Source organism: Mustela nivalis (assembly GCF_964662115.1).
Source record: "Mustela nivalis genome assembly, chromosome: 11".
Classification (NCBI taxonomy): Eukaryota; Metazoa; Chordata; class Mammalia; order Carnivora; family Mustelidae; genus Mustela; species Mustela nivalis.
In genome coordinates, this window is record NC_139030.1 from 45,228,297 (window position 1) to 45,255,400 (window position 27,104).

The 27,104-nt window shown below is 44.1% G+C and overlaps 3 protein-coding genes across 4 annotated transcripts in view; 1 reads left to right on the forward strand and 2 right to left on the reverse strand.

Moving 5' to 3' along the window:
• CIRSR (corepressor of RBPJ and splicing regulator) overlaps positions 1 to 13,589 on the forward strand; it is a 42,253-nt gene extending 28,664 nt beyond the window's left edge. For both annotated transcript variants that reach the window (XM_082689562.1, XM_082689561.1), the window contains 3 exons: positions 9,074 to 9,180; positions 10,705 to 10,790; positions 12,549 to 13,589. In XM_082689562.1, the coding sequence (XP_082545688.1) occupies positions 9,074 to 9,180; positions 10,705 to 10,790; positions 12,549 to 13,290 (935 nt within the window). In that variant the 3' untranslated portion in view covers positions 13,291 to 13,589. The remainder of the gene's footprint in view (positions 1 to 9,073; positions 9,181 to 10,704; positions 10,791 to 12,548) is intronic.
• SCRN3 (secernin 3) overlaps positions 1 to 27,104 on the reverse strand; it is a 345,735-nt gene that overhangs the window by 55,102 nt on the left and 263,529 nt on the right. The gene's annotated exons all lie outside the window — the stretch shown is intronic.
• SP9 (Sp9 transcription factor) lies at positions 23,049 to 26,617 on the reverse strand. Its single transcript, XM_082689262.1, has 2 exons — positions 26,475 to 26,617; positions 23,049 to 25,459 (listed from the first exon to the last, which is right to left on the reverse strand). Exons 1-2 carry the CDS (start codon positions 26,493 to 26,495, stop codon positions 24,020 to 24,022), a joined length of 1,461 nt encoding a protein of 486 aa, XP_082545388.1. The 5' UTR covers positions 26,496 to 26,617; the 3' UTR covers positions 23,049 to 24,019.

The window sequence follows — 27,104 nt, forward strand, 5'->3', positions numbered from 1 at the left end:
TGGAAAAGGAAAATGAGTGAAATGTAGTCCACCTAGTAAATGTTAATTTACCAAACTTAATGAAGTTAACAACCTTCATCATGTTCCACTCATTTAGAAAGTCCTACTTTTTACCTTTTCCTAATTCATATGAGAGTTTGAAAACCAAACTCAGTTTCTTCTTTCCTGAAAAAGTCTAAGTTTTTCAGAATTAGGGACTGTATCTTACTTACCTTTGTATCCCAGTGCCTTGTACAGTTTACATCTTTTCTGAATATAACTCATAACACAGATTTATAATTTATTTTTTACCCATTATTTGATATGAACTGGTGTTCCCCCAAAGATTATAAGCTTGAAGGCAAAAACTGAGTTCTCCATTCTTTATCGCTAAGAGGCCTAATGAAATAAAATAGTCTCTCATTAATACATACTGATTTTTAAAACCACTTTCTGGAGCACTTGGGTGGCTCAATCATTAAGCATCTGCCTTCTGCTCAGGTCATGATCCCAGGGTTCTGGGATCAAGCCCCACGTTGGGCTCTCTGCTCGGCGGGAAGCCTGCTTTCCCTCTCCCACTCCCCCTGCTTGTGTTCCTGTTCTCGCTGTCTCTATGTCAAATAAACAAAATCTTTACAAAAAATAAAAAATAAATCACTTAATGTGTTATATAGTAGGGATGCATTAGTTGAAATTTCCTGTGCCAGGCTCTCTCCATAGTTAGAGATGTAATCTAGAAATGTAGTGAAAGTCCATAATAACATGGTCATTGAGTAAAGTCCATAATAACATGGTCATTGAGTATACTCAATGTTTTGAGTATGTTTCCATACTCAATATGATTTCTTTGACTCAACATAATGTTTTTGAAGTCACAGCCTTTTTTCCTTAGTCTAGTTCATTAGCCAGAAATATGTTTGTTTCAAGTGTCAAAGTTATACATAAATATTATGTATAACTTTCTTTAAAATATACTGCTTCTTGGGGTACCAGGGTGGCTCAGTCATTAAGCATCTGCCTTCAGCTCAGGTCATGATCCCAAGGTCCTGGGATCAAGCCCTGCTTGGGGCTCCCTGCTCAGTGGGGAGCCTGCTTCTTCCTCTCCCCCTCCCTGTGCTTGTGGTCCCTCTCTCGCTGTGTTTCTCTCTATCAAATAAATAAATAAAATCTTATATAAAGAAATAAAAATAAAATGTGTTGCTTCTTAAGTGTAGAGTTTTTTTTTTTTAAAGATTTTATTTATTTATTTGACAGAGATCACAAGTAGGCAGAGGGGCAGGCAGAGAGAAAGAGGAGGAAGCAGGCTCCCCTCTGAGCAGAGAGTCCGATGTGGGGCTCGATCCCAGGACCCTGGGATCATGACCTGAGCCGAAGGCAGAGGCTTTAACCCACGAGCCACCCAGGTGCCCCTTAAGTCTAGAGATTGAGTCTGACAGTTGTATGTAACCAATGTCTCTGATAAGATATAGAGCACAGTATTGCCATAACCTAGAAAATACGCTTCTGTCCCTTGCCTAGTCAGCCTCCTCCACCCATAACTGCTCTTCTAATTTTTAATCTCATATGTTACTTTTACCTGTTCATTAACTTCATATAAATGGAATCATATGTATTTTTTGTGTCTGATTTCTTTGACTCAACATAATGTTTTTGAGGTTCATGGATGAATAATTTTCAAGAGCTCTCATTCTCTCTCAGGAACATTCATAGTCTTAAAATTTAATTAAAACATGGTGCTAACTTCTAATACTTCATGTTCATCACAGCACAAATTATTTTTCTTAGTTTTCTATGGACTATGAATTCACTTTATTATCACTGGATGTATCATCACTAAAATATTTGCATATAACTTAAGTTGAAGATATAATCACATGTAAGTCATATTTTTAACTATTCTATTAAGGAAAGATTTTTTTTTTAAATAGTGTTCTTTACTGGCATACAATAAGAAAGGTTTTATTTTTCCTTGTTTTTGTGTATTTTCTAGACACGCAGACTAAAATGAAATGTTTAATTTTTCTTTTACATTGTATGTTTTAATATAGATCAAATTAGCTGTCTTCAGTATGAACTTGGGATAAGGGCAATAAGAAACCCTATTGTTTCCAGCCTCCACTAAGCTGAACTGGCAGTGTGTCAGGAAAATTCCCAGTATGGAGCAGTTTTATTGCAATTCAGTACAATTGGTTCTTGCATAACCTTTAGAAAATCATACATAAAACATTCTCATCTATATAAATAAAAATCACCCACACACTTTATTAATAGCTTTGTTCACTTTTTCCCTGGGACTTGTGCTGCATGTTCCTACTGTGCCCCCTTTTTCAGCCTTTTTTTAAGATAACTTTCTATAAGCTTTCTTAAAAGCAAAAGGGTTAGGTAATACTAGAAATCATATATAAAATTCTTGATAATTCCCACTAGCCCAGATCTCCCTCTCAGTCATGTACTATAACTAGTGTCTCTGTTTGTCCTTTGTACATTTAGTAACAGGGAGTGGCTTTTTTACTAGACACAGTTTAATTTTAGGAAAGAAAGGTTGTACTTTCATGGAAATAAGAATCATAATATATTTTATTTGTGATAATGTTTGGGGTTTATTTTAAAACACATATTTTTAAGGTTTACTATTGTCACTATGACTATGTGATAACAGTAAACATACTGTGTTGAAGTCGCAGCCTTTTTTCCTTAGTCTAGTTCATTAGCCAGAAATATGTTTGTTTCAAGTGTCATTTTTCTAAATCTAAATTTAAGAAGATTTTCTGTGTATTCCTCCAAAGTATATGGTATAAAATGCCAGAATAATTTAATAAGCATCTAGATCTTACTACCAGCTTGTGGAAATACTGTGACTAGAAGAACATTAAATGACATCACTGTCCAGAACATGGGAAATTTATAGGACAAATGACCCCATTTTCTCAGCAAATGAAAGCAGGTAGGGAGTGGGGGTAGCTTTCTATTATATTAAATTTCTATTAGATTAAAACAGACTTAAGGTATGTGTCACTTCACACCTCATTTTTAGTATATGAGCTGCCGAAGCAAGCACTGTATCACTTACACCTCAGTTTAAAAAGAGAGAGATTTAAGAGATACATGAACTAGATGCTGTGTGTGGAACTTATTTGGATCCTAATCTGGACAGACCCAACTGTGAAAATACTTTTGAGACAACCTGAATGTTAACTGGGTATCAGATGATTTTTTTCAAAATGTCAGTATGGACAGGTGTAGTAAAGGTGTTGTTAGGGTTTTGTTTTTAAGAAATTCTCCCTGTTTATTAGTGATTAAATACTAAAGTGATACTTGAGATTTTATCTCTGTCAAATAAAATCTAGAGGGCGCCTGGGTGGCTCAGTGGGTTAAGCCGCTGCCTTTGGCTCAGGTCATGATCTCAGGGTCCTGGGATCGAGTCCCGCATCAGGCTCTCTGCTCGGCGGGGAGCCTGCTTACCTCTCTCTCTCTCTGCCTGCCTCTCTGTCTACTGTGATCTCTCTCTCTGTCAAATAAATAAATAAAATCTTTTAAAAATAAATAAATAAAATAAAAAAATAAAATAAAATAAAATCTAGGTTTATCAAATCTCTGTCAATAACTGTCAAAAAAGAAAGAAAGGATGGGCGCCTGGGTGACTCAGTTAAGTGTCTGCCTTCAGCTCAGGTCATGATTCTGGGGTCCTGGGATCAAGTCCCGCATTGGCTCCCTGCTCACCAGAGAGTCTGCTTTTCCCTTTCTCTCTCCCTCACCTCTCCCCCTGCTATGCTTGCTTCTCTCTCTCAAATAAATAAATAAAATATTTTTTAAAAAAAGGATGTTGGAAGTGATAAGAATGACAAAACACTTAATTGTTGAAGCTCTGTAAGGAGTACATAGGACTTACTACATTATTCTCGCTAGGTTTGAAGATTTTCACTGTGTAACAAAGTTAAAATACACAATGAGAAGGAAAAAATCACCACTTTATTTTTTTAAGATTTTATTTATAAATTTTAGAGAATGAAGTGAGCAGGGGGGAGCGTAGAGGGGGAGGGAGAGGGAGAGAACCTGGAGCAGATTCCATGCTCAGCACAGAGGGCTCTATCTCACAACCCCAAGATCATGACCTGAGCTGAAATCAACAGGCACTATTCCTGACTGAGCCACTTTGGCGCCCCACCACTTCATTTATTTATTTATTTTTAAGATTTACTGTAGAGAGAGAGCACCAGCAGGAGGCACAGAAGGAGAGGAAATCCCAAGCTGATTCTGCGCTGAGCCCGAGTCCAACACAGGAAGTCAACCGCACTGAGATCACCACCCAGGCGGAAGCCAAGAGTCAGGAGCTCTGACTGTGCCACCCAGGCGCCCCATCACCACACTAATAGCAAACAAAACTATATTCACTTTAGGAATAGCACATAGTTTCAGCAAACAGTAACATCCCATAAATTAATGTGTTAAATTTAGGGGAAGGAGTAAAAGGCATTTGTAATACAACCTTACCTAACGCACAGTTCAGGGCCCTCCCTACTCCCGCCAAATACCATGAAACTGTAGAATGTTTCATTTGAAAGGAATGATGAACTTTGAAAGGAAGATATATCTTCTTATCTGGGAAGAGCAGATGGACCTAGTGCTAGCAGTGAAACCCAAAGCATTTAGCTCTCTCCTGTGCCATTTATGGGAGTCACTTGGGACTGCTATCTAATTGTGAAGTCAGTGATGTGGCCTTTCTCATGCCAGAACTTTTGACTTCCTATATAATTCTCTGATAAAACATCTGTTTTACTATGGAATATTTTTTACCTTCCATTACTTTTGCTTAGTTCTATAAAAAGGAATGTTCTAAATGAATAAATTAGGCCTTTTACAAACATGATTTTCTATAATGTAATTCACCTTCTGGGATTTTTTTTACCTGAGATTCCGACTTCAAGGTATTTTTCTAGTAGAAAATAGTCTAGGTCTAATTGCAGAATCAGTGAATGTTGAAAATGGTTTCTTCAGTGGATCTGCTTTTCTAAGTTCTAACATTGGTTTTCGTGCTCTTGATGTTTAATGCAGCCTGACTGAAGTACTCTAGAAAAGAGCCTTCACAAATCGACATTTTAAAACAAAAGCCCTTTTCCTGAATTCTCTAGAATTCTTCAACCATAGCAAATCTAAGAGCAAACCAAACATTCCGGAGTCCCAAATCCAGTTGTAATTTAAATTATTAAGGCACTATACATGAAAGTAGTCATTTTGCATTTTGAGTATATTTGTAAAATCTATTTTTTCAACATATCTATATAATCTGTTATATCAACTAATTTTGAGTTCTCAGAGAGTTGGAGTCATTTCTGTCAGTTTAAATCTTCATAGCCACTGTCACAACAGGAAAGTATAAAGGTATCTTGCTAAATATATCTTAATTAAACCTGACTTGTCACATCTTCTAAACCCGGAACTTTTGATGGTAGAAGGTTTAAGTATAAGAATATATGAAAGGGGGGTGAGGATATGGGTAACTGGGTGAGGGACATTAAGGAGGGCACTTGAGGGGCGCCTGGGTGGCTCAGTGGGTTAAGCCACTGCCTTCGGCTCGGGTCATGATCTCGGGGTCCTGGGATCAAGTCCCGCATCGGGCTCTCTGCTCAGCAGGGGGCCTGCTTCCCTTCCTCTCTCTCTGCCTGCCTCTGTGCCTGCTTGTGATCTCTCTCTGTCAAATAAATAAATAAAATCTTTAAAAAAAAAAAAAAAAGGAGGGCACTTGATATAATGAGTACTGGGTATTATATAACACTGATGAATTACTGACCTCTACCTCTGAAACTAATATTATATGTTAATTAATTGAATTTAAATAAAAATATTCAAAAATAAATAAAATATGCCAGCTAAAGGAAAAACAAAATGTGTTGCCAACATTAAGGAAAAGGCTGTATTGGAAAATAGTTTAAATATAAGAGCATATAAACTATCCACTCCTCTAGATTAATGTTTCCCATAGTGATTTCTCCTTCTAGTTTGCTCCATTGAACATAGTTAGACAAAAAAAATAAAATCATATTGTATTATTAAAAAATATATATGAGGGGTGCCTGGGTGGCTCAGTCATCAAGCAATTGCCTTCGGCTCAGGTCATAATCCCCGGGTCCTGGGATCAAGCCCACATCAGACTCCCTGCGCAGCAGGAAGTGTGCTTCTCTGTCTTCCACTTCCCCTGCTTGTATTCCCTCTCTTGCTGTGTCTCTCTCTGTCAAATAAATAAATAAAATCTTGGGGCACCTGGGTGGGTCAGTTAAGCCTCTGTCTTCAGCTCAGGGTCCTGCTTCCCCCTCTCTGCCTGCTTGTGATCTCTCTCTCTCTCTGTGTCAAATAAATAAAATCTTAAATATATATATGAATAAGACTGGATTTTGAGAAATATTATTAAAAGCATTTTTAATTATAAAGAATATGTCAAAATAATCAAACATTTTTATAGCTACTGGCAGCTACAATATAGCTATTGTTACGGTTTATTGAATACTGTTTGTCAGGTGGTTCCCTGAGTTTTTAGTCTTACAGTGTGGGAGTGTATGCCAAACATGTACTACACAGAGTTCATTTGACATTTTAGAGCAATATAAATGCTGCAAGAGTCCTGTTTGGTTCTCTTTCTATATAATGTCAGACTGGCTAAAGGGAGATCATTTTCTTAAAGTAATTGTAACCATAATGAAAATGTAAAAAGCGTGTTTTTTAAAAACACGCTTTTAAGGGGCACCTGGGTGGCTGGCTCAGTGGGTTAAAGCCTCTGCCTTCGGCTCAGGTCATGATCCCAGGGTCCTGGGATGGAGTCCCAAGTCCGGCTCCCTGCTCAGCGGGGAGCCTGCTTCCCCTCCCCTCTCTGCCTGCCTCTCTGCATAGTTGTGATCTCTATCTGTCAAATAAATAAATAAAATCTTTAAAAAAAAAACCACACAAAACAAAACTTCTTGTTAAAATTACACATCTTTTGGTAAGTTAGTAACCTCTCATCATAATGGCCAGGCTCTTTGGCCCTTTACTCTTACAGCCCTTTACTGGAGTTGTTTTTAACCTACGTTTTAGCATGATTGCTTGCTGAATTCATTTGACATCCAAAAAAGTTGTTAACCGGGGCGCCTGGGTGGCTCGGTGGGTTAAAGCCTCTGCCTTCAACTCGGGTCATGATCTCAGGGTCCTGGGATTGAGCCCCACATCATGCTCTCTGCTCAGCAGGGAGCCTGCTTCCCCCTCTCTCTCTGCCTGCCTCTGCCTACTTGTGATCTCTCTCTCTGTGTCAAATAAATAAATAAAATCTTTAAAAAAAAAAAAAAGTTGTTAACCAGGAAATGTAGCTTTGACAGTTCAGAAAGCACATTTTCTACTTGATAAAATTATGTTCCTACTTTTAGTTGTTGATAATATGAATAGAATAAATGGTAAAGCCTATAGATCCTAATAAAAGATACTAACATACACCTGATCTTTTCCAGCCAAATTTTTTAGCCAAAGATGCTACTGACAAGTGAACAGATTTGAATTTTATTGTCTTTTGTTTTCCATGGGAACATGTAGGCGAACATGCAAATAACTAGTAAAAGACCAATAAAGCAGTGAAAAGAAAAATAGATGAAGTATTTAATAAAAAAAACTAGAGAATCAGGATGCCTGGGTGGCTCAGTCATTTAAGTGTCTGCCTTCAGCTCAGGTCTTGATCCCAGGGTCCTTAGCAGGGAGCCTGCTTCTCTGCCTACTTGTGATCTGTGTCTGTCAAATAAATAAAATCTTAAACAAACAAACAACTAGAGAATCTGTGGGGCGCCTAGGTGGCTCAGTGGGTTGAGCTTCTACCTTCGGCTCAGGTCATAGTCTCAGGGTCCTAGGATCAAGCCAGGCATCAGACTCTCTACTCATCAGGCAGCCTGCTTCCCCCCGTCTCTCTGCCTACCTCTCTGCTAACTTGTGATCTCTTTCTTGTCAGATAGATAAATAAAATCTTTAAAAAACAAAAACAAAAACCAGATAATCGGTTTTTTGAACTTTTTCTATTCCCTACCCCCCTTTATGAATTCCTTGTTGGCAGGAACTGCCTTATTCTTCCTTATATTCTGGATAGATTACCCAGGGTGGCTCATTTAAGACAGTATAAATAATTTAGGCTAGAAGCTTTACATGGCTTCTTGAAATGTTGTCCTTAATGTGCTACCAGCAGGGAAAACAAAATGAAATTGAGATAATATGAAAGAAAGAGGAGAGGGTCTCTCCTTCCATATGGTAAACAGAATGTTTGCGGGAAGATCACAGACATTTTTAAAATCATTTTTTAATTGTATCTATCGGTCCACATTATTTATCTTTAGAATATATTATGTGACCACATAAAACGTTATGTGAGCTTGCTTTTCAATTTGGGATTTTGCGAAAATGGAAACAGCAGTTTGTGAAAAATATAACACACACAGACACACACCTATAGCCAGCCTAAAATTGTTTGTCACCAATCCCAAACTGATAACTAGACATTTCAGACTCTGAGTGTATATATGGGAGATTAACAGAAGTGCTTTATAGTGACCTGTAGTGTGCGTGTTGCATGCATGCATGCATACATGTTTGGTGGTGTGTGTGTTCTGTTGATAATTAGCAACCACATGGCAGTGTATTCAGTGTTGGTGTTTGATAAATAAGGAGGAATTCTGAATTGGAAACTACAATAATAAATTGCTCAGGTACCTTTAAAAGTATCTTTTTAAAATTGAATTCTTGCTGCGAGAATAACTATTGAAGTTTAATTGCAGTTTTTTTAATCATTTTTCTTTGATTTTATACTAAAAACCGCCAAGCAGATAACATCTAAATGTAGCTTTTTCAGTGTGACAAAGTTACATAAGAAGAGAATCCCCTAGCACGTAAAGAAAAATGCAATTATTTTCTATTCTGAATCTCCAGACTGCTGTTTTAGAAAATCATATCTGATTATTTGCTCAGCAGAAGATTATTGAGTTGATTTAGCTGTGATTTTACTTAACAAAGCTTCAACTGCATTCCTACTGTGGAGTCCAAAAAAGGTAGAGAGATATAAATGATACATTCAAACTGCGATTTTTGTGAACAGGGCCATCGATGCACCCCTCGGAGCTAATAGCGGAGATGAGAAACAGTGGGTTTGCACTGAAACGAAATGTACTGGGGAGAAACTTGACCGCAAATGATCCATCACAGGTAATGATCTTTTTATCAGTAAGCTGAAAATGTCTATAAATCTAAATGTGATTGCTTGTGAATTGCTACTTAATGTTTTCCAATATGCATATATCCATAGGAAAGCAAGATAGAGCAAAGAAAATGCCTAAAATGTATTTTGATTTTGATTCTTTATTATTTTAACCTAAATGAGAAATTGTTTTTAAAACTATATTTTAATAAATGAAACTGCTCCAGGTTTATGTGGATAAAATCTCTATGAACTGGTGATGAGGTGTTTTTTTTTTCCCCTCTCTGTTAACTTAAATCAAATAGAACCAATGAGAAGTGATGTATGGAAGAAAACTCCTAAAAATTATAGAAAATATTTTAAACTTAGTTTATTAAACTGTATGTAGATCCAGAAAAATGGTTGCTGGGTTGTAGATATCCTAACCGTAAATTATTTTATTTAATGAAGAAACTGGAGCCCAGAAAAGTGATTGCCTTTGTGGCTCAGGTGGTTGTTTAGAGACAGAACTAACCCTAAAACTCAGACTTCCATTGGCATAAACTTGTGGTACTCTGAGAACAGGCACATTACTTTCCAAACACTGCTGGGGACTATTCATATAACCTATATAATGAAATATCTATACTGTTGATACATTGGTATATACTTGATAATATACTGTTGAATTTATAAAGGCTAAAATTGTGGATGTTTTGACCTTCTTTTAAAGTTCATGATCAGGAACGCCTGGGAGTCTTAGTTAAGTGTCTCCCTCAGGGGTGCCTGGGGGGGCTCAGTGGGTTAAGCCTCTGCCTTCAGCTCAGGTCATGATCCCAGGGTCCTGGGATCGAGTCCCACATCGGGCTCTCTGCTCAGCAGGGAACCTGCTTCCCCTTTTCTCTCTGCCTGCCTCTCTGCCTACTTGTGATCTCTGTCTGTCAAATAAATAAAATCTTAAAAAAAAAAAAAAAAGACCTAAAGCAATAAAGTTTAAAAAAAAAAAAGTCTCCCTCAACTTAGGTCATGAACTCAGGGTCTTGGAATCTAGCGCCCAATAGTCTCCCTGCTCAGTGGGGAGCCTGCTTTCCCTGCTTGTGCTCTCCCTCTCTCTGTCAAATAAATAAATAAAATCTTTAAAAATAATAATAAATAGTAAATAAAGCTCATGATATTCTTGGTTTTAACATTTCATTAAGTTAAAAATAAAATATTTAAATGCTTAAGTGTTTAAATTCAAACTCAAGAGATGGAGAGTAGGAGCCATGCTATAAATCTGTTTTACCTATGTTTTCTGTCTTCCTCTTCCTGATAAAGTTTGTTAATGCTGACAAAACAGTTATCTTCACCTCTTAGTGTGCTGTGATCCTCCTTGGCAGGCAGACTACAAAAAATTTTTTAGTTCCCTACCACCTGCTTCCCAATCCAGGATGTCATACTCGTCTATAGTATGTCCCTAACACAAAATTTCTTATTTATAAATGTTTTCTTTCCTATCTGATAACTAATTTGTTTTGCAGTCTAGCAATTTATTGATGTCTTTGTTGATTCAGGAATATGTTGCAAGTGAAGGTGAAGAAGATCCAGAAGTCGAATTTTTAAAGTCACTGACAACCAAACAAAAGCAGAAACTTCTCAGGTAATTAAAAAGTGTATATTTAGTTAATTCAACTGTTTTTTATCTTAGTATCATATTTAACTCTGATCCTAAGAGCTTACGAAGCTACTTTAAACCATGCATCACATCTACTGATTTGTTCTTCAGCTATAGTAATAAAGTCACTGACAACCAAACAAAAGCAGAAACTTCTCAGGTAATTAAAAAGTGTATATTTAGTTAATTCAACTGTTTTTTATCTTAGTATCATATTTAACTCTGATCCTAAGAGCTTACGAAGCTACTTTAAACCATGCATCACATCTACTGATTTGTTCTTCAGCTATAGTAATACAATTTTGTCTTTCTTTCAATAATATGAAAATGAGTATAAGATTATTATACTCAGATTATGGCACAAAATCATTGTACTTTCTAGAACATTTAGTTTGGAAATAGCTTTATTTGTAGGCACTACTTTTCATAGTAGATTTTTATGTATCTTTGCACAGTTTGTTCCCATAAAACACTGTGAGCCATGTGTTATTCTTTTTGTAAGATTTTATGAGGAATGCTGAAAAATGTTTAAATTTAAGGTAAATATGAAATTAAACAGACTACCTCTGGATTAAAGAATCCAAGAAATGTTTGCTGAGTCCAATAGAGGGAGCTCATGATGTTTCAGCTTGCGGATTTTGAGAATGGCTGGACAGACCCCTCAGTGAAGACATTTTTATTTCAGAGTAACTCAAACACACAAACAAGTTACTCTTCTCGGAATGTGAAATACTCTTTAGAAATTCAGAATGCCTTAATAAAATTGTCTTAATTTTTTTTTTAAGATTTTATGTATTTATTTGACAGAGACACAGCGAGAGAGGGAACACAGGCAGGGGGAATGGGAGAGGGAGAAGCAGGCTTCCTGCTGAGTCCAGAGCCCAATGCAGGGCTCGATTCCAGGACCCTGCGATCATGACCTGAGCTGAAGGCAGACACTTAACGACTTACCCACCCAGGTGCCCCTAAAATTGTCTTAATTTAATTAATTTTTAAATCTAAACAGTTGCTAAAAACTAGTGTGTGATTATGTAACAAAAGAATACAAAAGAACTTGAAAGTGTATTCTTCTTTAGAATTTCTGGAGAATATGCCCTTCAGTTTTGATAATGTAATATTGATTAGTATTTCCCTACTTTAAAATAGCACATATAATGGGGCACCTGAGTGGCTCGGTAGTTAAGTGTCTGCCTTCGTCTCAGGTCGTGATCTCAGAGTCCTGGGATCTAGCTCTACATTGGGCTCCCTGCTCAATGGGAAGCCTGCTTTTCCCTCTCCCACTCCCACTGCTTTTGTTCCCTCTCTCGCTATGTCTCCCTCTGTCAAAAAAAATAAATAAAATCTTAAATAATAATAATAATAAAAAAATACATATCATTAATTTTTATTTGATTATAGCTACATATTTGAGTTTACATTAGCATGTAACTAATGTTATAAAGCTTCCTTGAGATGAGGATGACTTTATTTAGAGTGCTATATAATTTCAAATTCTGATTCAGTAAGAATTTTTTTAATAGTCATTACTATTGGAGAGAGTGTAGTGAAAGAATTGGCTTAATGTATTTAATTTTATGTGTGACTTGAATAATTTAAAAGAAAATTGTCATTTAATAAAGAATCCATTTATATTTGAATACCATTTTCAGTAGTGTCAAGGAAAATATATTGTCTATTTAAAACTTTATTTTTGTCAAAAAAGGACTATTTTTACATAGTATGTTACTATTTTTCCAATAACAGGAAATTGGACCGGCTTGAGAAGAAAAAAAAGAAAAAGAAAAAAGATAGAAAAAAGAAAAAGCTTCAGAAGAGCAGAAGTAAACACAAAAAACATAAAAATAGGTCCCCCTCCTCTTCTTCGTCCTCTTCCTCCCCCTCCTCCTCCTCCTCCAGTGAGACTTCAGAAAGCAGCAGTGAGAGTGACAACAAAGAAAAGAAAATACAAAAGAAGAAAAGAAAGAAAAATAAGTGTTCAGGGAATAACAACAGTGATTGTGAAGAGAAGGACAAGTCTAAGAAGAGAAAACTTCATGAAGAACTTTCTAGCAGTCACCATAACAAAGAAAAGGCCAAGGAAAAGCCTAGGTTTTTAAAACAAGAAAGTTCTAGGGAGCATAGCAAATGGAGCCATTCTGATTCTGACAAAAAGTCCAGAAGCCATAACCGGAGCCCAGAGAGGAGAGGATCTGAAAGAAATGAGAGGAGCAGCAGGAGCCAGAGCAGGGATGAGAGGGGTAGGAGAAGCAGAAGCAGAAGTCACGGTAGTTACAAGCAAAGAGAAATAAGAAAACGGTCACAGCGAAGTCCCAGTGAAGAGCGGAATGGAAGAAGGGACACCAGGAGCCATGGCACAGATGTATACAGAGGAGAAAGAGCGCACAGAGAGAGCCCAGGAGATAAGCATACTAGGGTGACACAAAGAGAACGAAGCAGAAGTAGAGAGAATAAAGAGAGACTGTATGTGACAATTACCTGGGAATAAAAAGGATCTCCACTCCCTTATTGAGTACCTGTGGCAAGGGCTAAATTATATACTCTTGTCTTTCTAATAAAAAAGCTCTGTTTTAATTTTCCATTCCAGAAAACTATCCTATCAAATACAAAACTACGCGAGTCCTATAAGAATGAACTTTGCAAAATATTTGTAAATAATCTCTTTTGGGGCTGTAAAAATATTTTCTGTTGATAAATGTTTCTTGTGCCCTGGATTAAAAACCCTGTATAACTCTGTGACATCTTCTTTGTTTTGAAACGTCATTAAAAGAATGATAGTACACTGAATGGATATAATTTAATTTTTGTTGTTTTTTTTTCTGTTCAAATATATTACTTTTTAAAATTCTAATTTACTTGAAGCAATGCATAATCATTGTTGAAATTCTCTAGTATGAATTCAGTAGTGGATTTGATCACTGTTTCCTTAAGGCGTTTAAATTCCCTTAAGGTGTTTTGTTCTATTTATGTTGGCGGGCGTATTAGTTTTCTATGCTGCCAATTACCTCAGACTTTAAACAGCACAGATGTACAGTTCTGGAGATCAGAAATCTGAAATGGATCTCACTGGGTTAAAATCAAAATGTCAGCAGGTTTGGTTCCTCCTGGAAGCTCTAGGAGGAAATCTATTTGCTTGCTTATTTCTAGCTTCTGGAGTCTGCCTGCTTTCCTTGGCTCCTGGCCCCTTCTTCCATCTTCAGGGTAAAGTTAAGTCCTCACATCTTATCACTCTGACATTTTGATATTCTGCATCTCTCTTGCACTAATTTTAAGGACCCTCGTGATTAGATTGGACCACCAGAGAAATTCCCTATGTTAAACTGATTGGTAATCCTAATTCTGTTTACAACCTTAATTCCCCTTTGCCATGTAACTTAATGTATTCACGGTTCCAGGGATGAGGATGTGTACTTCTTTTGAGGGACATTATTCTGCCTACCATCGGTGGCCTTTCTGCTACTAACATACAACTATTAAGGATTTTACTTCTAAAGATTAAGCATTTATATAATATCATGAATGGACTATTATAAGCTATTAAATATATTTCATGAGTATAGGTATCTAAGGCATATTTAAACTTAGCTGCAAGTTTTCCTTTGTGCTTCAAAGGATTTGGTAAAGGAAAGTGATAAAAAAAAGATTTCTTGGGGCGCCTGGGTGGCTCAGTGGGTTAAAGACTCTGCCTTCGGCTCAGGTCATGATCCCAGAGTCCTGGGATTGAGCCCCACATGGGACTCTGCTCAGCAGGGAGCCTCCTTCCTCCTCTCTCTCTCTCTCTCTCTCTCTGCCTGCCTCTCTGCCTACTTGTGATCTCTGTCTGTCAAATAAATAAAATCTTTAAAAAAAAAAAGATTTCTTGGTACAAATTATAAGTAACATGCAATTCTGAAAAAAATCTAAAACGTCATGGACAAAGTATTTCTATTAAGTTTCCACATTTGAAAAAAAAATCTGTTATTTAGTACAATGCAAATATTGGTTAGTTTGAAATCACTGAGGGTTGTCAGTCATAATTTTAAAAATTCATAATTTCATAAAACGTAAAATGTTTGAAAGTTAAATCACTTTATGTAGTCTGATATATATGTCTTTGTCATGTAAATGTACACAAATGTCTGGTTTAGAAAAAACGAACGGCATAAGCAACCCTTTGATTACTTAGATTTTTAAGAGAGTTTGAAGTAGGGGGAGAACTTGAATTCCATCTACAGTATTCTGTAATAACTTAACGTGCACCTCAAAGATCCCTTTCCTTCATTTAAAAAAAAGCATGCATTTGAAATGGATAAAGACTGCTAATTTACACCTTGAGTTCATTAGTGTTGCACTGATTATTTTCTATCTTATGCCTTTTTAGACTTTATAATTTTTATAATGTCAAAACCTACGAAATACTTAACTGCCTCCAAGGGTTTCTAAACCAATACAGTGTTCATGAAGAGAAATGTTGAAATACATCCTGTAATTAAAAGTGAATTAAAGAAATACATTGTCATTTCTTACACTTTTTTCATTTGACTTTAACAAAAGTGTGATCCACTTTAACTTTCTAAGTGGCCATTAAAAAATGGTCATGAGAATTTTTTAAATTAAATCTCTGGTTTAATTATCCTTCATTGTTAAGACTGAGAAACTATCAAGTACTCCCAGTAACCCCAATACTCTTACCCATCTAACGATGAGAAAAATTCCTGTGTGGTTATGGAAGATGTTGATTTGCTGTTTGGCTTTCAGCTTGGGTCAGGGAAGGGTGCTAGACAGCCCCCCAGGGGCTAGCATTCCAATTTTGCAAACGTAAGGGAGGGATTTTTAAGAGAGTAGAATCCTAAGAGCTTTAACAAGACTCATTGGTTCTGCATACTTGTATGGCATAAGGAATTGAAGGTGTTTTTTTTGTTTTGTTTTGTTTTGTTTTTAATGAAAAAGGTTAACACATCTAATTCTACTTTTGCTTTTGAAACACAAGGTAAAAACCAGAGATAAACACCATAATAAAAAGGATGCCTCGTTGTATGTATGGAGACTCCCCTAAGTACTGAAAGTCAAAGCATCTTCCAAGTTTAATGAATCTATGATTCAAGAACCCAAACAAGTTTTCCAACAGTGACATATATTCAAAAACCACAAGCAAAGTCTGGTTATATTTGTCATTCTTCTTAGTTTACTAGAGGAATTCTTACAAAGAAATCTGGGTATGCCTTTTTTATTTGTCCATGGGCCTGAGACTGCACTGGCCCACCCAGGAGCGGTTCTGGGGCACTCTGCTCCTTTCCCTGGCCTGACATTTAACATAATGTAACACTAGCAAATTAATTCCTGTAGGAGGTGCTGTCGATTTACAAATGCCCAGGAAAGATCAGGTTACTAGGTTAGGACTTGTTTATTTATCTGAATGTCTATGGGATTGGTTAGTCTCAATTTCATGCCCAAATAGGCAGAGGGGGCTGCAGCATAGTGGCAGGTCTGGCTTACCTTGAATGGTGAAATGGGAATCTTGTCTGGAGTTAACACAGTTTTAAGCTGAAGAAAGCTTTTTATCTGAAAAGCTTGGAGAGACCCTTCTTGCTCTTCTTCCATGAGACTGCTTGCGGATAGTGAATCCCATCAGACCATGCTGCTGGGAGCCGGCGTTTCCCCGTTTTAATCACCGAACATTTCATGTGCTTTACATTGAAGCTTGAAGATTTCCGAATCCACCTGCGCCATCCCACTCTCCTCCCTACCTAAGGCCATCGGGCCAGGTCACTGGGCGAAGTCGCTCGGGGTGCAGTCCCGCGAGGCCGCATCCTCCACCGCCTGTGCTTAAGATCAGGGAGAAAGCTGCATTGTAGCTTCAGTAGCTCAAGGATCTTCAGGAATCTTTTTTCAGGTTTTCTTTCAGAAAACCTTGGTAGTTACCACTTCTTTTAAAAAGAAAGGCAGGCAATCTCTGCAGGCCTTGGGAAACATTCTGGGACCAGAAAGGAGATACGCTCTTTTAAAAAAAACTTGTGGGAAACAAGACCGAGGGAACCCTAAGGTCTTGGAAGTGCAATGGCAACTGCGAGTTCTGCCCAGGCTCCTAAAAACCGGTTCCTGCTGATAGAAAAGGAACCACATATACTCCCCATCACCTCCCGCCTTCCTGCTCCCTTCACGCGGCACTTGGCATCCCTCAGACGAAGCAGTAATAACGACAGCGAGGTGCCGGGTGAAAGTCAAGAGCCGCTTGTAAGGGAAAGAAACCCACACTCCGGCCCAACCTGCCCGTGAGCCGCCTGCCCCGCAACTCGCAGACCGGGAAAACCCCGGTCCGTTCCTTGGGCTCCAAGGCCTTCCCGAGGGGGTGGAGAAATGGAGGTCCGGGGCCTCGGGTGCTGACCAGAGCGGGGCTTCCAAGGACCTCGCCATAAAGCCAAAGGAAGCAGGAAGGGGGCTGGAGTAGGGCGACGGAGTGAGTCCAGGGCTGGGGTTGCCCCTGCCCAGCCCCAGAGGCGACGTCACCCAGCAAACTGCGGCGCTTTCCTTCTAGACCTGTGTCTGGCCGCCACCTGATCGCACCTCAAACCCAAATTGAAAAGCTGAGAATTAGGGGGCGCGTCCCCTTCCTGGAAGATGCGCCTCCGGTGCCGAGAGGCCGCGGGACTCCCCACCCACCAAGAGCAACGGGAAGGGAAGGGGTCCGGGTTAGCGCGCAGCACCCATCCCCGCTCCCCCCACCCCCGCCCCGCCCCGCCGCACGCCGGCGGCCCTAACCCGCCCAGGAGGAATTCCCGGGCCACTGCGTCAGGCTGCGGGCCAAGCGGGCTGCGCCCTGGGGGCCGGCCCCTCCGGCCGCCGCGAGACCTCGCCCGCCGGCTCCCGCCTAACCTCGCCCGGCCTCGGGCGCGTTTCTCCTGCGAAGGTCGGAGGGTGCCCTCGCCTTCGGTGGTTAGGGAGGCGAGCGAATTTCTCTGGTTGCTTGGCTCCACAGGTGAAGAGGGCGCTTTAGGACGCTGATGCTAATCTCTAACTCGGGGCAAAATGGGACTGTCAACTCCAGCCTGCAGTCTGCCAGCGTAAAACGGACTGGGGGAGACAACCTATCCCTTTGCTTCTCTTTTATACATGAACCACACAGAAACGGTTAGGTTTTTGTAAAACAATGCAAAATCCCTGATAGGAATCTCCAAAGGAAGACAGTGCAGGGATCTTAGAAAATCTAAAAAACTTAGGTGTTTTTCTTCCCCGGGTCTCAGAGAACAGGCCCTGGAGCACTGGGTCCCCACGGACATTCTGAAACCTTCCCCTTAACTAGAGTTGCAAACACACTGTATATATTTATATCAATAACATATAGGGTAGGCATGTCTGTATGTATTTACCTCATACATATTTCTATAAACTCCAGCGTCTAGAAAGGGTGGGGGGTAAATAGCACGGAACGGTTAAAATTATGGAGAAGGGATAATAACTGATTACTAATTTGAAAGTAAATAAACAGGTGACTTTTTCAGATCAAATTCCTCCTTGGATCGTTACAATAAATATCTCTGAAGGAAGCTCTCTATTTATGTTGTCATTGATTAATTCTTCACTACCTCATTTGATTTCGATTTAGAACGATTTGATTCTAATTTAATTAGCATGTAATTTGGATGTACATAATTACTGTAATTATGACATTCAGGTAAGGCAGCTTTAGGCTGAAAGGCAATTTCAAATTTTCTAGCAACCTACTTTGTACTGGGAAATGGACAAGGACTTTGCGCCCTGCTATCCAAGTAGTAATTAGCACATCTTTGAAATAGGCAGTGCGGCGGGGTTTGTATTAAAACAGCAAATACAAACCCAGCCGAGCTACTCGCTGCAAAGGTGGCTGCGAGTTCTCGGAAACGCACCGCTTCTCCCCCGCTGGAGATCGGGGAGCCGGGCGCCCTGGCGTCTCAACTGACTCTCGCTGTTGCGGGCGACCGCGCTTTTGCCGCCCTGGGCGCGGGATTTGGAGGTGTAGCTTTTAAGATCAAAATACAATAAAGGCGCAGGAGGAGGGGGGGCTAGAAAGGAGGGGAAGAAGCCACCGCACGACGTCTGAAGATGAGGGGTGGGGTAGTGGACGGGGAAGAGGAGGGAAAGGGGCGGCGGGGGGAGGGCGATGCACAGCCTGGAGAGAAAATTGGTCAACGCCTCCAACTGTTATCCGATTTTAGATTTGGGTTTCAAAGTGGGGAGGGGGGAAGGCGGGGACACAAGGGGTCAGTTTCCGCCGGTGGGGAGTGCGGACCCTTCAGGAGGGGCTGGGACGAGGGGTTTCGGGGTTTCTGGCAGCCTTCGGGGACCCTGCGCGCCCCTCCAGGTCCCGGCCTGCTAGGCAGCCCCCATCTAACCGACTCTGTTGGGACGGCTGCCTGGAGGGCGGCTGCAAGGCAAAGGAGACCCCGGCCATCCGTGGTCCGGCTGGTGAAAGCTGCGGGGTCCCTCGCTAACCTCCCCCTTCAAAGGGGAGTCTAGGGACATGGGACGGTCTGGTGGCCTGCTTTAATCAGCTTGGATCTGGTCGGTCTCGCCCAGTCCACGCGGGCGGGCCTCGCCGATCGGGAGCCCTCAGATCCCGAGTCCTTGGGCGAAGAGCGCGGGGGCCTGTGCCCACTGCGGCGCCCCCGTCCTGGGGTTCAGGTCGCGGCCGACAGAGCCCAGCGTGCTCAACTCCGAGTTGGAAGACCCTGAAGTTACCTTGAAAGGCGTATTAAATGAGACAATTCTAAGAGTTGGGCCAATCGGGGCGTTATTTTGTTTTGTTTGGATTTTCAGTTAGCATGCTCCCAAAACGACCTCCTTCCTGGAAACAGTAATACCGCCATTGCTAGGTAGGGCCCCTCAATGGCGGGGCTCGTCCCCCTCGCCTGGTACACAAACACTCGCTTTTCTCTGCTCGCTTCGCTGGGCTGCTGCGGCTCGGCGGCAAACGCCGGTCTCCCGGCGCTAATAGTGACAAGCCCGGCGGACGGCGCGGCCTTCCCAGCCCGGAGCTCTAGATGGCGCCAGCGAGCCGCACTCGCCGAGCTCCTCTTAAGGGAATCAAGAGCGACTGTCAAACATAAAAGCAAATCAGAGTTTTCAGTTTTTTTAATGTGTTAAGAATGTTATTCCTTAAGAAAATTTGTAGCTAAATTATTCTCACTTAAAATAAACACTTAGTATACCAATTACACAAATGGGCGGGATTTATGTGAGATTTACTTCATCTGCATTTTTGTAGTGGGAGAGAGCCTTGGTGAATACAGATAATAGATGCAAATAAGATTAGAGTTAAAATAAATAAAGTTTCCATCTGAATAACAAGAAATTCAATTTTACACGACTTAGAACTATTTGACGGAATGTCCAGACACGCGGTTCAGGTGCACAATCTAATCTCGTCAAAATAACGTTGCTGTCTCTCCTTGAGGAAAGAAAAATCTTTCTCTATTTTTCCTCTTTCTCTCTTTCCTCATCAGGTAGGCTCCAGTTCATTCCACGGGGTGGGGGGGGGATAGACCCCAAAAGGTAGCCGCGGGGGGAGGGTGTGCTTGGGGCTGGGTGGGCGCAGGCCTGCGGAAAAGCTCTTCGCGCCTCTACTGCGCAGGAAGCCGTAGAACAGGAAACGCTGGGAGAAACCGGCTGAAACGAAATCGCGTTTCCCCTCAGCCGGGCCGCGCGGAACTTGGAGACCCGGTCCGTGCCCCCCAACACCCAGGCCGCGGTGCCCGCCCCACCCCGGCCTGCAGGCCGCGGTGCCCGCCCCACCCCGGCCTGCAGGCCGCGCCGGGGGTCTGCGCCCGGACCCCTGCCTCGGCCGCCTGCTCTTCCCGGGCCCCGGAGCCCGAGCATTCCAGGCGAACCGGAGCCCCGAGGTGGCCCTGGGGAGACGCGGCCCCACCTTCGTTGCCTACCGCGCTGCTCTCGCGGCTCGCGGGCCCTCCCCTCCCACGCACGCTGTCTGCAATTTGCTCGGCCTCCGCGGTCGCCACCGCCTAGGTCACGGCTTCCCCGCTCCCCCCAGGGGCCCCTGGCGCGGAGGGTGGGAAGGAGGGGGGGCTGGACTCTGTTTTCGCCTGCCCGTTTGGGCCCGGGGGCAGGGGCCCTGCTTCCTTCGGGTGCGGACTCCGCGAGCTCCGGTCTCCCGGCTGGACGCTCAGGCCCGGCCGCCGCCCGCGGTTCCCGGGAGCCGCGGTGATGGACGTCCGCTGACCCGCGGGGCAGAGGCAGAGCGCAGAGGCCTTGATCACTGGGCTGCGGAGGGAGCCGCGCCGCGAGCGGGACCTGCACCGCCAGGCCCTTTGATCTGCCTTTATTATCGACGAGAAACAAAGCTGCCTGGGACAGACGCCCGGGCGCCCTTATGCCTCAGGAAACCCCAGCACACTCTCACCTCCGTGCCGCCGGCCCGCGGCCCCCAAACGCGCCGGGCACGCTCTCTCGGCCTCCAGCGCCACAGCCCAAAGCCCCTGGAGCCAACGCACCCCGGCCAGCTTCTCCAGGAGACCGGGCCCGGCCCGGGCGGCGCGCGGGGGGCTGGGGGGGAGGTCCTGGATGTGAACTGTTGGAGCGGGGAGAGAAAATAGTCAAAGAGAAGAAAAACTCGAGGAAGAAGTGCGGGGTAACCGAGGCTGTGGGGACCGCGAGAACGAGGAGAGGGAAGAAGACACAGAACCTCACGCTACAAATGCCCCTCTGGGGACCTTAGCTCCATGCTTTATCGCTACTTTGCTGCTTGGCTTTTCAGAGCAGAGTTTGCGAGAAAATATTTTGTTGGTAGTTAATAACAATAATTTATTTTTTCATCCCTAAAAATCAAACCTCCATTCAAGTTCCCAAGATGGGACAGTAATTAAAAAAAAAAAAAATTCCACTGGGGCTGACTTTGCTTGTGTTTCCTATTGTGTGGGGAGCCTTTCAGAAATATTTTTATTCTGTAAATATGTACTTTATTTTCTAAATTAACATTTTCGAATTGCGAAATTATCTCATTTACCAATTTTCTTTTTCGTCTCTCTCTCTCTTCTCCCTCTCTTTTAAACTGGGGCTGTTAAGTTGGTGGTCAGAAGACAAAGAGAGTGAAAATAATTTTCATTTCAATAATTGCCTTCTGGTCAATTTAACTGTGCCTTATTTTGAAAGAGACTGTCTAAATGAGATTCCTGTCCCAAATGTGTTCCCAGGCCTGATCCCAGCCTTTAATTATTCCTGAGTTTTTTTTCTTCAGAATAAGACGCCGCACTGAGTAATCACAAAGAAGTCAGAGAGCATCCTTGAACCTTTTCAGAAGCAGCGCCACTGATATTCAAATAACCTGCGAGGGCCATTTGACGGCGCGGGGACCTAGGCATTTCCAATTCACTATTTGCATAGATCAGCCGTCTTTGAAAAGGAAAGGAGCAGTTGTCTTCCATAACATTAAAAAGCCTAGTTATCAAATCAAGTGCTTAGTTTGGGGGCTTTTAAAACGTTTACATTTTATCTCAGGTTGCCCTTTACCGTTTGACATGCAAATTTGGTGCAGTTAATTTAGACAATTAAAAAGATCTTCAAGGGAGCTTTGTCACGGAGAATATTTGGAGTTTTCCCCGTGGACCAGCTGAGATAAAGTTGGCCAGAACAAATGATGTCTAGGAGATTAATTAGATATTTGATAAGACATGAATCCCTAATAAGGGAATACAAGGCACAGGGGGCTGCTGTGTGCTCTAAGTCAAAATTAATAACATTTAACAAGATTTTCATTTAGGCATGAAATGTCTTTTCCGGGGTATTGACTCTAGCGATTTATTCCCCTGAGTCGCCTCCCAACATAGAGGGCCTTGGGAGCTAAAAGACTTCTTTTAAAAAGCTTTTTCCTTTCACAGATTGTTTTTAAATCGCTTTTTAAAAACAAACAAACCCACTGGAGTTTTGTCCGACCCCTCCGGGAGGTGTAGGCACCTCCCCAGTTAAAGCTGCCAAGGATCTTTGCTTTATTTTAGGGGCTCCAGAGTTTTAAAATGTCACCTTTTGAAAGCTCTTTCATTAAGTAATACAACTACATGTTCTTATAACCCAATTTAATTTACGCTATTGATATACAAATAATTTTGACTTCTCAAAAACATATATGTATTATGGCTTTTATAACTCACATAAACCTTACATTACCTAAAACTAACATTAAAGGAATTTTTTCCCAACAAAAAAAAGTCGACCCACGTAAAGATTATTGACAGGGGAAGAGGATTTAAAAAAAAAAAAAAAAGGAAGTGTATTGTTCAGAGTCCTTTAATAATACCAAAATGAAAATATGATGTCAAGATTTTCTTCATACAGATAAACGCATTTAATTTCTTTAGATGACCTTAACTTACGTGTTTGAGTGAAATGATAACTCAACATATTAAATATCTTTTACATATATACTGACTTTCACAAAGTGCATCAGAAAATTAAAAAAAAAAACTCCCTGAATTTCAGGAATTCACCAAAAAAACCCTCTATTTGAATGAACATTTACAAGAAAATAAAAAAGAACACAATTTTTTGAACCCTATTTATACAGATGTTATGAAATACAGAGAAACTGTCACTAGACTTCCAGTTTAATTTCTCACCTTAAGCCTTTTTTGATGCTTCCTTTTTAGGAAAAAAAAAAGTCTCATTGTAAGTAGATATCAAGCAGGACTTGGAGGATTTTATATATAATATAATCCACACAAAGGGTCTGTTTTTATAGGTCCCGTTTGTTTTCAAATGTTCTGACAGTCCTTTGCAGAGTGGTGGCTTGTTTTTTGAGAAAAGGAAAGAGAAGGGTTAGTGGAAGGGGGTGGGCTATGGGGGAGAAGGGAGCGTTTCTGTGTATTGCTCTTCGCTCGAGAAGTTTGTGCGAGAGTTGTGTGTGTGTGTGTACGCGCGCAAGCGCGCTCTAATGTGAGTGCTTGTGGTTGTAGGTCTCGGGTGTGTGTGTCTGTGTATGTGTGCAGTTTTTTAAAGTGTTGCTTGTGTCGGAGGACGGTTTGCTTTTGTTCCTGGATCACGCGTTCGATTCTCGTCTGGTCCGGGACAGCAGAGGGTAGCTCCTGGCGTGGCCGGCGAGCAGCGGCCGAGGAGCCGGGTGCAGCTACGCTTCGTGGTGGCCCGGGGGGGCGTCTCTGGAGCCCCCGCCCGTCCGTGCCCCGCTCGCTGGCCCTCCGAACCTCTCGCTCGCTCTCGGTGTCTCTACTCGCTCGCTCGCACTTCTCGCCCGGCCTCTAAGAGTCGTTGGGGCCCGACGCGGCTTCCTTGCCTCCCGCCGAGGCCGCCGCCGCCGCCGCTGCCGCCGCCGCTGCTGCCGCCGCCGCCGCCGCCGCCCGGGCGGCACTGACGCCGGAGTCGTGTAGGATGAGGTCGGGGGACTCGGAGCGGGGCGTCTCCAGGTTGCTGGCGTCCGTGTCACTGTCGCTGCCCTTTTTGCCCCCGCCACCCCCGTTGTGCGTCTTAATGTGTTTGCTCAGGTGGTCGCTGCGCATGAAGCGCTTGTTGCACACCGGACAGGCGAAGCGCTTCTCGCCGGTGTGAGTCCGCAGGTGCCGCTGCAGCTCGTCCGAGCGCGTGAAGCGTTTGCCGCAGAAGAGCCAGTTGCACACGAAGGGCCGCTCGCCCGTGTGCCAGCGCAGGTGCGCCTTCAGGTGCGACGTCTTGCCGTACACCTTGCCGCAGCCCGGGATGTGGCAGCTGTGCAGGCCCTTGCGCCTCAGGCTCGCTCCGGCCGGGCCCAGCCGCTCCGCCTCCTGGCAGTTGGGGCAGTCGCAGGTGGCGCGGCCAGAATAGCGGCGGGCGGAGCGCGCCGAGCTCCCCCCGGCGGCGGCGGCCGCGGCGCCCGAGATCATGGCGCTGGCCGCCGCGGCCGCCACGGCGGCGCTGGAGTCCGAGTAGGAGGGCAGCACCGGCTTGAAGCCGTCCTGAGCCAGCAGGTGCTGGCTGGTGGAGAGCAAGTGCGAGGCGGCGGCGGCCGAGGAGCCGAGGCCCGTGGAGCTGAAGGCCGAGTGCGTGAGCGAGCTGAAGTCGGGGTTGTAGGTGCCGAGCTGCGAGTGCAGCGAGGCCTGGGGGGCGCCCGAGTGCAGCGAGCTCTGGAGCCCCCCAGCGGGGTTCTGCACCTCCAGCCACGAGCCCGGGCTGCTGTGCACGTCCCACCACGACGACGCCGCGCCGTTGGTCACCTCGCCCGCCGCCAGCGTCGAGTGGAAGCCCGACTTGTACCACGACTCGTACGGGTGCGCCATGCCCACGCGCGGGTACAGGCCGTCGGCCGCCGTCGTGTGCACCTTGGAGATGAAGGCCGACTGGCCGCCCGCCTCCTGCGGGGACACTCCGGCCGCCGCCGCCGCGGCAGCCGCCGAGTTGGAGAAGAGGCCGCCGTAGTCGCTGCTGAAAGCGGACGACGTAGGGGACGTGGAGGCCAGGCAGAAGGCGCTGTTGGCTGCGCCCGAGCCGCCCGCCAGGCCGCCCGAGCCGCGGCCACCGGTGGCCACGGCGAAGCCCGAGAGGCTGGAGCCGAGGTTGCAGCTGGACGAGGAGCGCTTCCACGGGTGGAAGCCGCCCTTGGCAAAGGCGCTCGACTCCGGCAGCGTCGTCAGCGGGCTTGTGTTGCCGATCTTGTTGCAGGTCGCCGCCAGCATGGCCAACGGGGTCGTTCCAAAGCGCGGCTCTTCCTAGAGTGGGTGGGGTGAGGGAGGGAGCAAGGAGAAGGAGGGCAGGAAGAAGTGGGAGGAAGACACAAAGTGCACCCGTGAGCAGCCTCGTTTGCCCCGCGGCTGGTCCCGGGGGGTCGTGGCTCCTGGGCTCGCGCCTCCTCCCCGCGCGCTCGCCAAGGATGCGCCGCGCCCCGCGCCGGGCTCAGGCGATCCCAAGGGCGAGAGCCCCGGCGCTGGAAAGTTGTTCCTCGGTGGGGCTAGAAATCAGAGATGTCTCAGTCCTCCCCGTCTCCGCCGCTGCAACCCCTACCCAGGGCCGGACTGAGTAGCTCGCCTCCCGCTCGCCGTAAGCCCGCTCCTCTCACTGAGGCCCCCAAATCGCCCTTCGGAGTAAAGCACGGAAGTAAACACAACGACAACAAACATCGGGTGAGGGCGGAGGCGGCCGAAACAGCGGCTCGGGGGCGGGGGAAACTTGGGACACTGCTTTCAAGGGTGGCTACGACTTGACCCTTTTTTTTTTTTTTTAAATAGGAAACGTTGTTTTTAATGTTTACAGCCCCCCCCATCCTCGATTATGAAAACAAGAATCCGAGAAGGGACCCAGCTATGGATTTCAAGTCACAAGCGAACTGGGGAGCCTCAGAAGTGTAAATGTTTGTTAACGTGACTACATGGACTGCAAAACGATTAAGGCTGTTTTCTGGAAACACCACTGTCGCGTAATTGCAACAATCCCCGGAGCAAGGGGGGATGGGGTATTAATCACCAGGGGAAGAAAAGAAACCTCTAGGTTTTCTTTAAAGCCACCTAAAAAAAAAAGCGTTGCTTAACAAATCATTTTCTTACAAAGGCATCTCCTAGGTTTCAATAACTTGGAAAGAATCAGCCCCAGAAATGTGGAAAGTGCTAAAAGGCGCTGAAACTGCTGTCCGGCAGCAACAGTTTCTCCGGAGCCGCCGACGCGGAGAAGCCATAACGAAAATTTACTGCAGTTAAAACGAGCAAATGTCTTGCCGCACTTCCGACTTACCCCGAGTATAGACGTGGCCATAGCAGGTCCCTGGGCTGCGCGGCGGGGCCGGGAGCGGGGCTGAGCCTCACGGCTGCTCCGGAAAGCTGCTCGGATCCCGCGCAGCTCCCGCGTCCCCGCGCTCGCGCCGAGCGGACTCCGGGCTCCCGCCGGCTAAACTCAGCCTAAGTGCGAGGAGCACCCGCTTTGAAGTGCCGCTGGCTGCGCCTCTCGCCCAATGAGGGCGCAGGCGGAGCAGACGGGAGCTGCCCCGCAGCCAATCAGACGCGCCGAGGGGCCCAAGCCAGGGCTCCCGGCGCGTGCCAGTCAAGGCGGCTAGCGAGGTGTTGGGGGGTGGGGGGAGGCGCGGGCTAGAGACTGAAGAAATTACAGTGCAATTAAAAATTTACACACACGCACGGAGCCAGGTTTAAGGAGCGCTGAGACCAAGCCACAAGCCCCCCGAACCACCCCGAGATGATGCAAGTTAGAACTGACAGTCCTGGTCCACTCCCCACTTGTGGGAAAGAAGGCAATGGGGGTCGGGGGGCGCCGAGGCGGAGACAGCACCAGCAAGGCCTAAGTAAAGACGGAAATGTCAACGCTCACTTTGTGTGTCTAGGCTCTCGCCTGCGGAGCACAACTTCAGCT

Excerpts from the sequence above, each read along its gene's own strand:
- SP9 (XM_082689262.1), bottom strand. The coding sequence starts at position 26,495 with ATGGCCACGTCTATACTCGGG. Across the intron at positions 25,460-26,474 it reads TGGCCACGTCTATACTCGGG|GAAGAGCCGCGCTTTGGAAC; the intron begins GTAAGTCGGAAG and ends CACCCACTCTAG.